Here is a 15,300-nt window from a genome sequence, read left to right as displayed (position 1 = left end):
CCGTTCCGCACCATTCCGCATCTCCGGATTTGCGGACCCATTAAAATGAATGGGTCCGCATCCGTGATGTGGAATGGCCATGGAATGCGGCCTGTGTATTGCGGATCCGCAAATGCAGTCCGCAATACGGCAACGGACATTACACGTTCGTGTGAATGAGCCCTAACAGTGACCCGATTACATCCAGTTTACTTATACTATTTATGTTTTCAGTCCCATACTGTACTGTATTTAGGCTTAGTTGTATAATATCACCAGAGAGGCACTTTTATGATTCCAAAATAATAGTCACTGCTTCTACTATGCAGTGAATCATTTGAAATGGGTTGTCTGATTTTGGAAAAACCTATTTTCAAATCCCCTACCAAGATTGGGTTTCCATGTTCAGGTTTTCTGATGCAGTTTTTGGAGCCAAAATCGAGAGTGAATTCAAAAAAGAGTAGTATCTGTCCTTTACATTTACTCTTTCCCCTACGCCCATGACAGTACCCTTGAGAGACCGCCTCCTTCATCAGGACAGGAAACAGGAAACGCTTGTGGAGAGCTTCATAAGGAGGGGCTCTGCCCCTATAGCCTCAGTTCCTGTTTCCTGTCCTAAGGATAGGACATGTGGTGGAGAGCTTAGAGAATTAGGCTGCAGGAGCCCAGCGCATTATTGCTAGTGTGGGTAACCTTGGGCGGCGTAAGACTCCACTAGGAGCCGCCTGCAAAGTCTGGGGCAGTGTCCTTCTGGGTCTTGGACTATGGGTTAAATTGTCGAGCTGGTGTTTTCAGGGCAGTCCCGGGACTTACTGTGAGGTAGTCCCGGCATCCCGGATCCTCCTGGCAGTGTTTGGGAGATCCGGGGCCGGTACTGCTTCTTCTGGCTTCCGCTAGCCTTACAGAGGCGGGGGGAGGTCCTTTTCCTTTCTGGGCACGCTCGGTACATAGACCGGAAGTTGCGAGTTATGACTTCCGGTATTTGGAACGCATGTTGGTTCCGGGTAGCCAGCGTTCCGGAAGTCAAGATCGTGCATTCTCCCAATAAAGGCCGCATCTGTTACACCGGCAGGGACCCGACCTGGGTTGTTTGGACAGGTAGTTCAACCTCCTTCTCAGCGTGCGGTCAGAAGGAGCCCCAGCCAGCCTGTTAGCATCCCTTGGTGCATATGGACGCTCTATCTGGAGACATGGAAGAAGAGAGCGGTCAGTGCGCTGATGTACAGGATGGTCATGATGGCAGACCGGTATTCCTGGTGGGGTAAAGGGGTCAATCCCCACCTTTTGTATTCCTCCCTCTTATGCCTAATGGGGTTTTTTATTCTCTGGTTTGTTGTAGAATACTAAAGAGGCCCCTAGGAAAGCCACTGCTAAAATTAAAGGAAAAGAGTGTGCTGTCTGCAAGAAAAAACTCGCCTCTTCCTGGTCTAAGATGTTATGTCAGCATTGTGCTAATAAAGTGGTAGAGGAGGAATCCCCATTATTACTTCAGAGCATCAAAGAGATTGTCAAATCTGAGGTCTCTGATTCTATCAAAATGTTTAAGAAGTGCCTACCTCCCTCATCCGCGGGCAAGCAGGGTCATTCTAATATCATATCTGACAGTGAATCTTTCGCGGAGAGTGAGCAAGGAGAGATGCTAGACAGTTCAAGCTCTTCCTCGGATGAAGTTTTCTCGGGTAGACCTTTATTCCCCCCTGAGGATACAGATTCTTTACTCAAGGCTATTAGAACCACAATGAAGGTGGAAGAATCCAAAGAACAAAAGTCCATTCAAGATATAATGTTTGGGGATCTGGGTCACAAAAGATCTAGAGTCTTCCCGTTAAACGAAAATTTAAAACATTTAATTCAGAAAGAATGGAAAAAAACAGATAAACAGTTTTTTATTCCCAGAAGTGTAAAAAGAAAATATCCCTTTGATGAAGGCGAGTCATCCTGTTGGGACAGACCTGCTAAACTAGATGCCCCTATTGCAAAAAATCTCAAAAAGATCTGCCTTGCCTTTTGAGGATCTTGGTGCCTTAAAAGACCCGATGGATAAAAGGGCTGAGCTATACCTTAAACATTTTTGGGAGGCCTCTACTCAAGCCTTTAAGCCTAATATAGCCACTACCTCCACTGCCAGATCTTTGAAATTGTGGCTTCAGGATTTAGAATCCCACATCCAGAATAAGACCTCTAGGGACCAGCTCCTAAGTTTTTTCCCCACTATACTTAAAGCAGTCGACTTTATTTCAGATGCATCAGCTGATGCATTAAGATTAAATGCCAGATCCGCCACTCTTTTTAACTCAGCTAGAAGAGCGATTTGGCTGAAAGGATGGTCTAGGGACACAAGTTCGAAAAACAAACCGTGTTCTATCCCGTGTCAGGGTGAATTTCTGTTTGGTTCAGTTCTGGATGATCTCTTGGAAAAAGCCTCTGATAATGAGAAGGGGTTTCCCGTCAAATAAAAAGCAAAACAGGTGGAGGGATAACAAGGGTAGAAGGGATAGAGGCAGGGCCGGCTCCACCCATAAGCAAGGTACACCACCGCGTAGAGCGCACTCTTGCTGGAGGCAACGGCCCACGGCGCTGCCTCCTAGCTAATTTATTCACTTCACTTGCCTCTGTGTAATCTCGCACAGGCGCACTAGCAGAGGCATCATCGAGCGAAGTGCGCATGCGCCGTCTACCAGAGCACCTCGTTCGACGATGCCTCTGGCAGTGCACCTGTGCGAGATTACACAGAGGCAAGTTAAGTGAATAAATTAGCTAGGAGGCGGCACTGGGCAGGGAGGGGATCTGTGGGTGACACTTATGGGGAATCTGTGGATGACATTTATGGGGGATCTGTGGATGACATTTATGGGGGATCTGTGGGTGACACTTATGGGGGATCTGTGGGTGACACTTATGGGGGATCTGTGGGTGACACTTATGGGGGATCTGTGGGTGACACTTATGGGGGATCTGTGGGTGACACTTATGGGGGATCTGTGGGTGACACCTTTGGGGGAATCTGTGGATGAAATGGTATGTAGCTGGAGGAAGAAAACGTGGCCTTACCACAATGAAGGGTACAGTCTGTATAAATAGGTGGCTGACAAAAAAGGGGCGGGTCAAAGGGTGCGGTCAATAGGCGGAGTCAAGGGGAGCAGCAAAATTAGCTTTTGCCTAGGGTGCCAAAAATCCTTGCACCAGTCCTGGATAGAGGTTTCCTCTTTAATTCCCAGTCCTCTTCAGGCCCCAAGTCTAGCCAATGATGGTTACTGTCCTGTGGGGGGAAGACTATCTCTTTTTTTCTCGGGCTTGGGGAAAAATTTCTGCAAGCCCCTGGATAAATGGTATCGTAAAGACTGTTTTCGTCTAGAGTTTCTCTCCCCCTCCGGAAAGGTTAAAAATTACAAGTTTAATTCAAAATTCAGCAAAAAACCTAGCTCTAAAAGAGGAAGTGTTTTCTCTTTTAAAGAAAAATGTCCTATTTCCTGTCCCAGACTCAGAAAAAGGAAGGGGGTTTTATTCTTCCCTTTTTCTTGTACCCAAGCCGGACGGTTGCTTCAGAATGATCATAAATCTGAATTAAATCAATACCTCATCTACAAAATATTCTGAATGGAGTCCGTGCAGTCTGCAATAAAACATCTTTTCAAGGACTGTGTGATGGCCACCTTAGACATAAAGGACACTTACTATCATGTCTCTATTCATGCCGATTTTCAGAAATACCTCAGAGTAGCTGTGTCTATGGAAGGTCAGGTACATCATCTACAGTACAGAGCTCTTCTGTTTGGAATTTCCCAGGCTCCAAGACTTTTTACAAAGTTAATGGCAGAGGTCATGGCCCACATAAGGGAAAAATACATTCTCGTTATACCTTACCTAGACTACCTGCTGATAGTAGCAGAGTCTGTGGAACTTCTATCCTCTCATCTGCTGGAAGTGGTAAACATTTTAATAAATCTCGGATGGCAGATCAACTGTGAAAAATCCAACCTAAACCCTTCCCAACAATGTGTCTTTCTAGGTTTTATCCTAGATTCAGTAAATCTACGGTGCATCCTCCCTCAGCACAAAGTAGACAAATTAAGAGAAGACGTGCGAGTCTTCGTGGCTTCAAAAAATTGAACTATCAGACAAGGGATGGCAGTTCTTGGCAGAATGACCTCCACAATTCCGGCAGTAGGTTGGTCCCTGTTTCGCTCCAGGACGCTGCAGTGGCAGATCCTGAGAGAATGGCAAGGATCATTGTCCCCGCTGGACACCCCTCTCCCTCTCACCCCGCAGGTGATACAGTCCTTAAAATGGTGGCTACAGCCTTCAAATCTATCTCATGGATAGATTCCCCTGGATTCTGCAAGAACAAGTAACCATAACCACGGACGCCAGTCCAACTGGTTGGGGGGCGTTCTGTCAGTGGGGGGTGCTGCAGGAAGTTTGGAGTCTAACAAAGTCAGGACTCCCAAAATGTCAGAGAACTAAGAGCAGTGCTGCTAGCCTTAAGAGCCTTTCTGCCCAGGTTAAAGGGAATAGGAGTAAAGATACTGTCGGACAATGCTACGGTAGTCTCCTACCTAAACATTCAGGGAGGAACAAGATCAGAGCATCTTATGTCCTTAACCACAGAAATTTTCTATTTAATCATTCCTTTCATTTCTTTTATCAAAGCAGTACACCTGAAAGGAACAGAAAAGAAAATCGCAGATTACCTAAGCAGAAACCATTTGGATCAAGCAGAATGGTGCCTGAATCAGGAGGTCTTCAACCAGATAGTTCACCTTTGGGGTCATCCTCTGATAGACCTTTTCGCAACCAAGCAGAACAGAAAATGCAGTCTCTTCTTTTCCCTGAATCCAAGAGATTCTCCATCAGGGATAGACTCCTTCTCCCTTCCTTGGCCAGATCAACTTCTGTATGCCTTTCCTCCTCTGAGACTTCTTCCAAGGGTTTTGCAGAAGCTAAAGCAGGAACAGACGAGGCTCATTCTAATTGCACCCTTCTGGCTGAGAAGGACCTGGTTCTCTTGGCTGAGAATCCTATCCCTGACGGATCCTTGGATTCTTCCGGACAGACACGATCTGTTATTCCAGGGACCTGTCTATTATCCAGAAGTAAAGAACCTTCACTTGGCAGCTTGGCATTTGAGGGGGAAACTTAGAACTTAGAGGTCTATCCAAAGAGGTCATTTCCACCCTATTATCCTGTCGTAAAGGGGTAACCTTCACTATTTATCTTAGAGTATGGAAGACTTTCTTAAGATTTTTGGGGACTCCTGTTGATCCTTTGAGTCATCCCCCTATGCCTAAGTTCTAGATTTCCTTCAAGAAGGCCTCAATAAAAACCTTAGGCTTAGTACCCTTAAGGTACAAGTCTCTGCATTTGAGTGTCTTTTTTGATTGCCCAATTGCCAATCATCCTTGGATTAGAAGGTTTTTTAGGGCAGTTAGTAGGATTAAGCCTGTAATCAGCTCGTCTGTTCCCCCGTGGGATCTGAATCTAGTCCTGTCTAGGTTAATGGAGCCTCCTTTTGAACCACTGCAGGATTTACCCATTAAAATATTATCTTTTAAAACTGCCTTCTTGGTCGCCATCACCTCAGCCAGAAGAGCGGGGGAGATTTCTGCTTTTTCAGCTTCCCCTCCCTATACAAACATCTTGGACGATAGGGTGCTTATTAATCCGGACCCAGCATTTCTGCCTAAAGTGGTCTCTCTCTTTCATAGGTCCCAAGATATTGTTCTTCCATCTTTGTGTCAATCCCCTCAAAATGAGAAAGAAAAGAAACTGCATTGCTCAGATGTCAAAAGATGCCTGTCGCATTACCTGAATGTCACCAGTTAGTGGAGGAAATCCTCAGGCTGTTTGTGCAATTTGGGGGCAAAAATAGGGGTAATATGGTTACATATAGAACTCTAGCTAGGTGGATAGTAGAAGCTATTGTTTTGGCCTATTTCTCAGCAGGGCAGGTTTCCCCTTTAGGTTTCGGTGCTCATTCAACCAGATCCGTTTCAGTTTCATGGGCAGAAAGGGCTAATGCATATTTAGAGCAGATCTGTAGGGCTGCCACACATAAGTCTTCAAGTAGCTTTTTTCGTCACTACATGTTAGATCTTGACTCTAATGATCATCTTTCCTTCGATAGGAAAGTATTGCAGGCGGTAGTCTCCCCCCCCCCCCCCCCCCTTCCTAAAGCTAGTTCTATTCTAGTCGTCTCTCAAGGGTGCTGTCATGGGCATAGGGGAAATTCAGGATTACTTACCGGTAATCGTTTTTCCATGAGCCCATGACAGCACCCAGAATTATTACTGCCCTATATTCTGTTTCATATCTTTGAAATACTCATGTATATGTATATATGTATTTAAAAAAAAATATTAATATATATATATATATATATATATATATATATATATATATATATATATATAGAGATAAAAAATCAGCCAGCAGCACTCCAATATTGCAAGGAAAATCGTGTGGTTTATTGACCCAAAGTCAAGCGACGTTTCGACAGCTTGTTGCTGTCTTTATCAGGCTTGATAAAGACAGCAACAAGCTGTCGAAACGTCGCTTGACTTTGGGTCAATAAACCACACGATTTTCCTTGCAATATTGGAGTGCTGCTGGCTGATATTTTTTATCTCTAGTTCATTGGACCTAGGTGCTGGTCCTCACTGGCCGGACGTGCACCCCCCGCTTCTACAGTGTGCTGCTTCCTCGTTTTCCAAACTTAATTTTATATATATATATATATATATATATATATATATATATATATATATAAAAAAAATATATAATAATTGTTAGAACAAGTTCTCGCATATTAACTGAGGCTGTAGGGCTAGAGCCCCTCCTTATGAAGCTCTCCACAAGCGTTTCCTGTTTCCTGTCCTGATGAAGGAGGCGGTCTCTCAAGGGTGCTGTCATGGGCTCATGGAAAAACGATTACCGCTAAGTAATCCTGAATTTATGATCCACACCTGGTTTTGGCCTCAAAAACTGCACCAGAAATCCTGAACGTGGAACCTGCCTAAAAAATTGAGAAGACTGTCATTTGGGATTTTTACCTTACACAGATGGCCTATTCATTTCTATAGGCACCATGTCATTCATAATTTTTCCTAAATTGGTGCTGCAGGAGAATTGTACACTTGCTGCTGGTCTCAACGAAGATCACAACTGATCGCTGGGACTCCCAGTAGGACGACACCCTGTGCTAAGGTTATTTAACATAGTCCAATGGCACATCCAGAAGTCTTGATACCATTGACATGACTGTGGTGTCAAGTGCCTAATGGGCTATACATCTAGATAATAATGTTATATGTCCCATTTAATATTGGAGTTCTGACTGCAGGGAACAGGAACTGAGTTTTTTTTGTTCAGTTCTAGTTGTTTAAGGCCCCTTTCACACGAGCGAGTTTTCCACACGAGTGCGATGTGTGAAGTGAACACATAGAACCTGCACTTAATCTTGACTCATTAATTTCACTGGGTCTGTGTACATGAGCGTTTTTTTCACGTATCAGTTCTGCGTTGCATGAGAATCACAGCATGTTCTATATTATGCGTTTTTCACGCAGCCCTGGCCCCATAGAAGTGAATGGGGCTTCAGTGAAAAACGCATTGCATCCGGATGCAGTCCGGGTGCAATGCGTTTTTCACTGGGGTGCAATGCGTTTTTCACTGATGGTTGCTAGGAGTGTGCAGAAATTGACATGCAATGTGGATATTAAAGAAGTTTTCTCATCTGAGACATTGGTGGCATACCCTAGCCTATACCACCAATGTCAGATAGGTGCTGGTCCTAGTGGTGGGACTTCCATCTATCTCCAGAACGGGACTCCCAAAGTACACGGAGAGCAGCTGCGCATGCAGGACCTCCCTTCATTCTTTTGGACTGTTAAAAATAGGCAAGGTAAAGGTGCTTCGGAGCTGTGTGCACTATTGGTGTGATTAATGCACACATCAAAGAGCATACATAGAGGCTGACCATGTAACTGCTGTGGGGCCTCTGGACAGGGGTGTGGTTGTGCTAAACACGTCTTCTTTGGGAAGAGGGGGGGGGGGGGCATTTCAGTCTGTACTCTATGGGACCCCCTCAAATTTCACTGGAGATAGATGGGGATGATAGGTTGATGTATCCGTAGTTTTGGGTCCCCATAGAAGAGAAGCAGCTCCATTCTTTTAAGGGCAGCATCAGAATAACTGTTTTTGGTGGTTTTTGAAGTCGATGAGATGCAATATGGATAAAATAATTACATTGGATTTGTCAGTGCTCAAAGATATAGAAAACAGTCCTACAAACTCCTGAAACTTCACGTTCACCTGCTCAGGGAAGTCTTTTTTTTTTTTTTTTTTTCCCCGATACATAATAAGAATATGATCATTATTCTTAGAAAGTTTTTGGTTCAGGCTATTGCTATTAGAGCTGAAAAGACCTGCACTATAGGAAATTGGTGTTTTTGTTGATGACCACAAAGTGATATATTTTTTTTTTTCCATGAATGACTCCTATCACGGTAGGAGGTGTGACTTTGTCCCTTATTTGGCCTGTAAACTACCACTAATCATTTATAGTACAGGTAGTCTTTTTGCTCTCTTCAGTTTCCAGAGCCTGGGTATGGTTACAACATCTGCACCCTCTATAAATACTCCTTGACACCATGGCACTTATGTGAGATTAGTAATCCAATTTGGCTACATGCAAATATTTGATGGTAGTGGTTTCTCTATGGCTTATATACAATACACTTAAAAGGGTTCTCCACGCCTGGCAATAGATTTTATTTAGTATTGCAGGTCAGCTTCATCCTGGAAACCCCATTAAGAGTATCCACGATGACTTTTTCTTTTGCCTCCTGTTCCTGTCCTCAGCTAGATGTAGTCACAAGTTAACGGTAATCTCTGTGGTTGTGGAAGGGTTTCATTTGAGGTCTGTGATTCTATTTTCATGTGTTTTGCTTGACCACCATGTACCATCGAGTTGCTCTTCTTTCTTTTTCTAGTTTGTTAATACCACTCTGGAGATGTGGTCTACAGAAATGAATGCACTACTCCAGATGTGGCCTAACTAGAGCTCTTTAAGGTGGAATCCTTGCCTTTCTCTACCCACTGGTAATATCTATACCTGTGCAACACAGTGCCGCTGCCTTCACTCATTGCCTGGCTGCATTGCTTGCTTATGTTCAAGTCTTTTCAATACCATTCAATGGTTGTGACTTTATGAATATGCTTAAAAAACAACTACTAAATCCTAAAACTCCTAAAGAAACTGAAGGGGTCTGATGGTTAGAGCTAGTATGGTCAGAATTGCAAGGTTTATTGTTCCTTGGTGTGAACAATTCAGCCTAAAGAGGTTCTCCGCCTTAATTAAATTTTAGAGAAATTTGATTTCTACTGCAATGGTAAATTTATCTTGACTTCTGTCAGCACAGCACTACAAGCTGGAATAAATGGGAATTATGGAGACAAACGATTAAGAGTGCTCAACAGTTTCCATAACTCTTGATCAACTCAATGGAGATTGATCTGCTTTCCTCCATTCCCAGGAGTAATGAGGGTCCTAAACTCCCATTTTTGACCTGTGTCAAGAAATTGTAGGAAAACCTCTTTAACTATTGTTTGTGACTCCCAAATGCCATTATTCACTGAGTTCTCTATTTCTTCTGCCCTATAAAAGTTCAGGTAGTTGAGGCATTCCAGGGAATGGCTACATGGACAGGCCTGGTCTATCAGGGAGAGAGATGATCTTTGTTAGTGACCCTCCATCTTGACAAATAGAAGAGAACACTTTATGACGTCCATATGCCCTAATAAGGGGTATTGAAAGAGGTGGTCCTCATGAGACATCTCCTTTATTTCCATACAGTTGAATGCATGAGTTTGATACTTTGAACTTTGATAGGACATTCTAGGTCCTAATGTGTCCTAACCTGGTGACTTGTTTCCATTTTTGTTACTGTTATGATAGCCTGCATGACTTTTATACCATAGTCTATTTATCCACTGAACAAAATAGACATCTTTTATACAGGGGTGAACGTAATTATGTATGGATTTCCCCTTACCACAATAACATATTGTCTGTAGGGACTTTCTATAAAGCAATAAATCGGCCCGTTTACTCAGATAAGTGAAGATCACAAGAGGAATAACAACCAACAGCAGCTCTTTTTGGTTTAACAGGGCACCTTTTGTTGTAGTACACAAGCTGCTTTCACTCATTACTGTCTGGGAAGAGGCTCGCTGAAGAGTTCTGCAGTGGGATTACTGACAGGTAGTCTAAAAAAAATTAAAAAAAAGCCCTGCCCCCCATGATTACGACTATGTCTCACATAACAGAACCTCCAAAACCATACAGTATAAACACATATGTCAAGAGCCAGTCTTTATTTTGAGTCTAATGCACAAACCTTTTTGTTTGGCTCCTAAAAATTGGGCCTTGTAGTTCTCTAAAAAATTAAAACAATCCCCTTTAAATATAGGCAAGTTTTTATGGAGTATTTGATAAAAACTATTGTTAAAAATAAATCTTCAGCTATTATGTTAGATCTGTCTCTGAGAAAGAAATGGGGGATAACCATTAGAGGCCACCTAAAGGTCAGTGTATACATTAGAGTGCATTGCTTGCTTATTTTCAACTCTTTTATGGTTGTGACTTTTTCAATTTCAACTAAACTCCTAAAGAAAACTAAAGGGGTATATTGCAGTTTTTGAAATATCAGTAGAAAATTCTCTTCCAAACAGGGACACAAGATCTCTCCTAATCACCAATGCCTTTCTCACTAAGAAGAGTCAGTAAGCTGCAAACCCTCATAGGAGCTGAAATGGTGGCTAGGTTAGATGTCACCCAGCTATATCAGGAACAGATGGAACTTCCGAATAGCTGAAAACTGCTTGAGCAGCCGATTATTCAAGGATTTTCTTTATATATTTACCAGTGATTTTTTTTAACTTTATAGAACATAAGAACAGCTTAATGGGGTTGTATAAGATTAGATAAAAATGCTGCACTACTAGTCACAGCCCATGAAAAAGAGGGGCGCTATTTCTCAAAAATAGACAAAGCAGACTTTACTTTTCTTCTCAAACTACCTCTTTAGAAGGACCTACAGTATAAATAGCTCTACTTATAGTGTTAGGTTTTCCATTGGATAGAATATTAATTTGCTTGTAATTCTCCCATGTTGTTATGGAATGCTCTTTTGATATATATTATGTTTGCTTGTGCCACTTTTGAAGCTGCCATTTGCACAGTTATTAAGCCCATGCTAAGTGTTACCACCAGCTGCTGGCTCTTTCATTTGGTCTGAACTGTAAATCTGCTTTGTGTTTGGTGGTTGATATATCAAAGTGTGATTTCTTCCCTTGTGTTTTAGGTGTATTATCCAAACCTGGGCTGGATGTGCGTTGATGCCACAGATCCACAAAAAGGCAACTGGTTGCGGTACGTGAACTGGGCTCGCTCAGCAAAGGAGCAAAACCTCTGCCCTCTGGAGATCAACAGAGCTATATACTATAAAACCCTGAAGGTACGATGGGGTCAGATTTGTGCAGTGCTATTGCCATTTTAGCAGGGTTTGGCCTTTAAATGGTTTGTCTACCTTTTTTTAAAATGATTATTTATCCTCACAATAGGCCATCATTAGTTGATTGGCGGGGGTTCGACACCCCCAATCAGCTGCCAATAGCTTCAGCGCAGACAGCTCAGTCCACTTTGTAGTGGGTTAGTGCAGCTCTGTTCCCATTGAATTTAATGAGCTACAGTCCACTACAAAGTTGACAGACCTGTTTGCTTTTGGAATTGGAGATGTTGCCGAATAGCTGATTGACCCTATCCTGAGGAAAAGCCATCACTTAAAGGGGTTGGCTACTTTCTGGTTCTTATTGAGCAATGTGTTTGTGAGATGATTATATGGCACTTACTAGTATAATATTTGTTTTAAATTCTGCACCATTTTCTATATTTTATAAGGTATGTCTCATTGTTTGCAGAGTCTTTTGTGCTGTCCACACAGAGGACCTGTCCATAAGATGGCCGCTGACGGAGGGTCATGTGACCAGGTAAATCACCTCCATGTGATGTCAACTCCGTTCAAATACACTGCATCTGCACTAAGCTCCCAACAGAACAAGTACATATGTTAGGTGCAGTGTATCTGAATGGAGGAGGCATCACATGGAGGCGATTCGCCTGGTCACATGACCATCCATCAGCGGCCATCTTATGGACAGGACCTCTGTGTGGACAGCACAAAAGACTCTGTAAACAATGGGGTATACCTTATAAAATATAGAAAATGGTGCAGAATTTAAACAAAGGCTATATTGGTAAGTGCCATAAAATCATCTCATAAACGCATTGGTCAACAATAACCAGAAAATAATCAACCCCTTTAATAAAAGGTGGACGGTGACTGTGTAGTCAGGAGTTCAAAAATTATATGTAGATCAGCATCTACAGGTGATGATTACCTTTTATAATATACTTTCCTCAGAATCTTCTCCTTGGCTGCTTTCTACCTCCGCTCCATTAGAGCAGAGCTGTGATCTATAGATTAGCTACAGATAGTCTGAGGTAGTCTGAGACACGCCCCTGGGTCATCATTGGTTTAGCCTGCTGCTGTCTCCCTCCCCCTGCAGTTCTACAGATTGTCTGCTGAAAACAAACACATGCCCATCACAAACTCACCAGGAGGTCAGTGCTTGTAGACATGATGTATATTATTGCAAGGACAGAAGGATTATAAATAGTGTTGAGCGAATCATCTAAAGCGGAATTCAGTCCGAAGTTTAGGAAAACTTTGATTCTAAACAAATCGAGAGGCTGCCTGAATAAAACTACGACATGTCCAACATTTATTCTGGCAGCCTCTCGCCGTGCCTCGCCGGAACTCCTCCCCCGCCCCAATTATAGTCAATGGGGACGGAGCGGCAGTCCGGAGGCACACGGTCACTAGCGGCAGGATGGATCCGACAGGCTGTTCACCCGACGGAACAGCCTGCTGGAGGTCCGTGCCGCTAGTGTGAAAGTAGCCTTATCTAAGAATCCCATTATGGATTCTGCTACCACGGACCATGACGGAATTCTATGACGGCATGTACCACGAAAGTCTATAAGGCATTCCGTCATAACAGAAATCTCTTATAGGCTTCCGTGGTGCATGCCGTCATAGAATTCCGTTATGGTTCGTGGTAGAGAAATCCATAACGGGATTCTTCGATAACCCGAACTTTGGACGACAAACTTAAAACACAAGTTCGCTCATTACTAATCAGGATGCATCAGAATGCATTCTGTTTGTTTTTGTTTTTTGACTAGACACAAAAAAGCCTGCAAAATGGAACAAACCGGAAAAACCAGATCCGGTGCCAATTGACTTACAATGATTTTTATACAGGATCTGGTTCGTTCAGTTTAGATTTAATACAACCGGAAAGCCACAACAGAAGTGTGAAACAGGACTAAGTGCAGAGGAGACAAGCCCGGGAACGCTGGATCGCCTAAAATGCCATGCAGCCAGCCAATCTGCAGGTAGCCACCCCCCTGTGATGTCACAACTAGGCAGAGCCCTATAAAACCTTGATCCTGGATGGTCACCACCATTTTCCTGAGTGCTGAACATAGGGAGAGACGTGACAAGACACTCATGCACTAGGGACAGTGTTGCTGCAAACTGTTAACAGAGAGTGTAGGACAATATCGGAGAGGGAGAGTGTCGGGAGAGTGTAGGAGACTGCTGAACTACAGACTCTGCTACAATTTATCGCTGTGTGCAGTGCACCAAGAGTCATAGCTAATCCATTCTATTAGTTGCTGAGTTACTTTACCATCAGTATTACAGGCAGGTCTAATTTATTGCTGTGTAAATAACTGTGCAGTGCACCAATATGCATGTTTTTTTTTTACTTGAGTAAAGTATGTAGAGGGGAATGTGTTAAATGGTTCTTTAGGTGCTAGTCAATGATGTAGGACTGAAGTACAGATATGGAGCCACCAAGAGAGTACCTCCATTAATCTGATTCATTACCCCCACAACTAGGGGCTAATATAGCCTGCATCTTTTCTCATTCGCCACAGCATTAAACTTTGCTTGGTAGAAAGCCCAAGATAAATGCTGTGAAAAATTCCCATGTAACCCGACTGAATACAATGTTTCAAGGAGATACTATTCACTTAGTGTTGTATCACATCGAACGGCTGACCGCACCACTCTCGCTGCTAATATGCGCAGCTGGCGTCAGCCAAAGTATCCCTTGTACTCAGTCAGGGACTATACAGTCGTGGCCAAAAGTTTTGAGAATTACATAAATATTGGAAATTGGAAAAGTTGCTGCTTAAGTTTTTATAATAGCAATTTGCATATACTCCAGAATGTTATGAAGAGTGATCAGATGAAATGCATAGTCCTTCTTTGCCATGAAAATTAACTTAATCCCAAAAAAACCTTTCCACTGCATTTCATTGCTGTCATTAAAGGACCTGCTGAGATCATTTCAGTAATCGTCTTGTTAACTCAGGTGAGAATGTTGACGATCACAAGGCTGGAGATCATTATGTCAGGCTGATTGGGTTAAAATGGCAGACTTGACATGTTAAAAGGAGGGTGATGCTTGAAATCATTGTTCTTCCATGGTGACCTGCAAAGAAACGCGTGCAGCCATCATTGCGTTGCATAAAAATTGCTTCACAGGCAAGGATATTGTGGCTACTAAGATTGCACCTCAATCAACAATTTATAGGATCATCAAGAACTTCAAGGAAAGAGGTTCAATTCTTGTTAAGAAGGCTTCAGGGCATCCAAGAAATTCTAGCAAGCGCCAGGATCGTCTCCTAAAGAGGATTCAGCTGCGGGATCAGAGTGCCACCAGTGCAGAGCTTGCTCAGGAATGGCAGCAGGCAGGTGTGAGCGCATCTGCACGCACAGTGAGGCGAAGACTTTTGGAAGATGGCCTGGTGTCAGGAAGGGCAGCAAAGAAGCCACTTCTCTCCAAAAAAAAAAATCAGGGACAGATTGATCTTCTGCAGAAAGTTTGGTGAATGGACTGCTGAGGACTGGGGCAAAGTCATATTCTCCAATTAAGCCTCTTTCTGATTGTTTGGCGCATCTGGAAAAAGGCTTGTCCGGAGAAGGAAAGGTGAGCGCTACCATCAGTCCTGTGTCATGCCAACAGTAAAGCATCCTGAGACCATTCATGTGTGGGGTTGCTTCTCATCCAAGGGAGTGGGCTCAGTCACAATTTTGCCCAAAAACACAGCCATGAATAAAGAATGGTACCAAAACACCCTCCAACAGCAACTTCTTCCAACAATCCAACAACAGTTTGGTGAAGAAC

At 43.2% G+C, this 15,300-nt stretch overlaps 1 protein-coding gene across 4 annotated transcripts in view; it reads left to right on the top strand.

Annotated features, from left to right (window-relative positions):
* Positions 1–15,300, top strand: part of PRDM2 (PR/SET domain 2) — a 235,946-nt gene that overhangs the window by 109,273 nt on the left and 111,373 nt on the right. For 3 of the 4 annotated variants that reach the window (XM_040428936.1, XM_040428921.1, XM_040428930.1), the window contains one exon: positions 11,343–11,495. In XM_040428936.1, the coding sequence (XP_040284870.1) occupies positions 11,343–11,495 (153 nt within the window). Of the gene's footprint in view, positions 1–8,969; positions 9,079–11,342; positions 11,496–15,300 lie in introns of all 4 variants that reach the window. The other variant, XM_040428947.1, reaches the window with a different exon arrangement.

This window comes from Bufo bufo, chromosome 1, assembly GCF_905171765.1.
Source record: "Bufo bufo chromosome 1, aBufBuf1.1, whole genome shotgun sequence".
Lineage (NCBI taxonomy): Eukaryota > Metazoa > Chordata > Amphibia > Anura > Bufonidae > Bufo > Bufo bufo.
The sequence above is the reverse complement of the archived record's forward strand: the minus strand, read 5'-3'. Positions and strand labels throughout refer to the sequence as shown.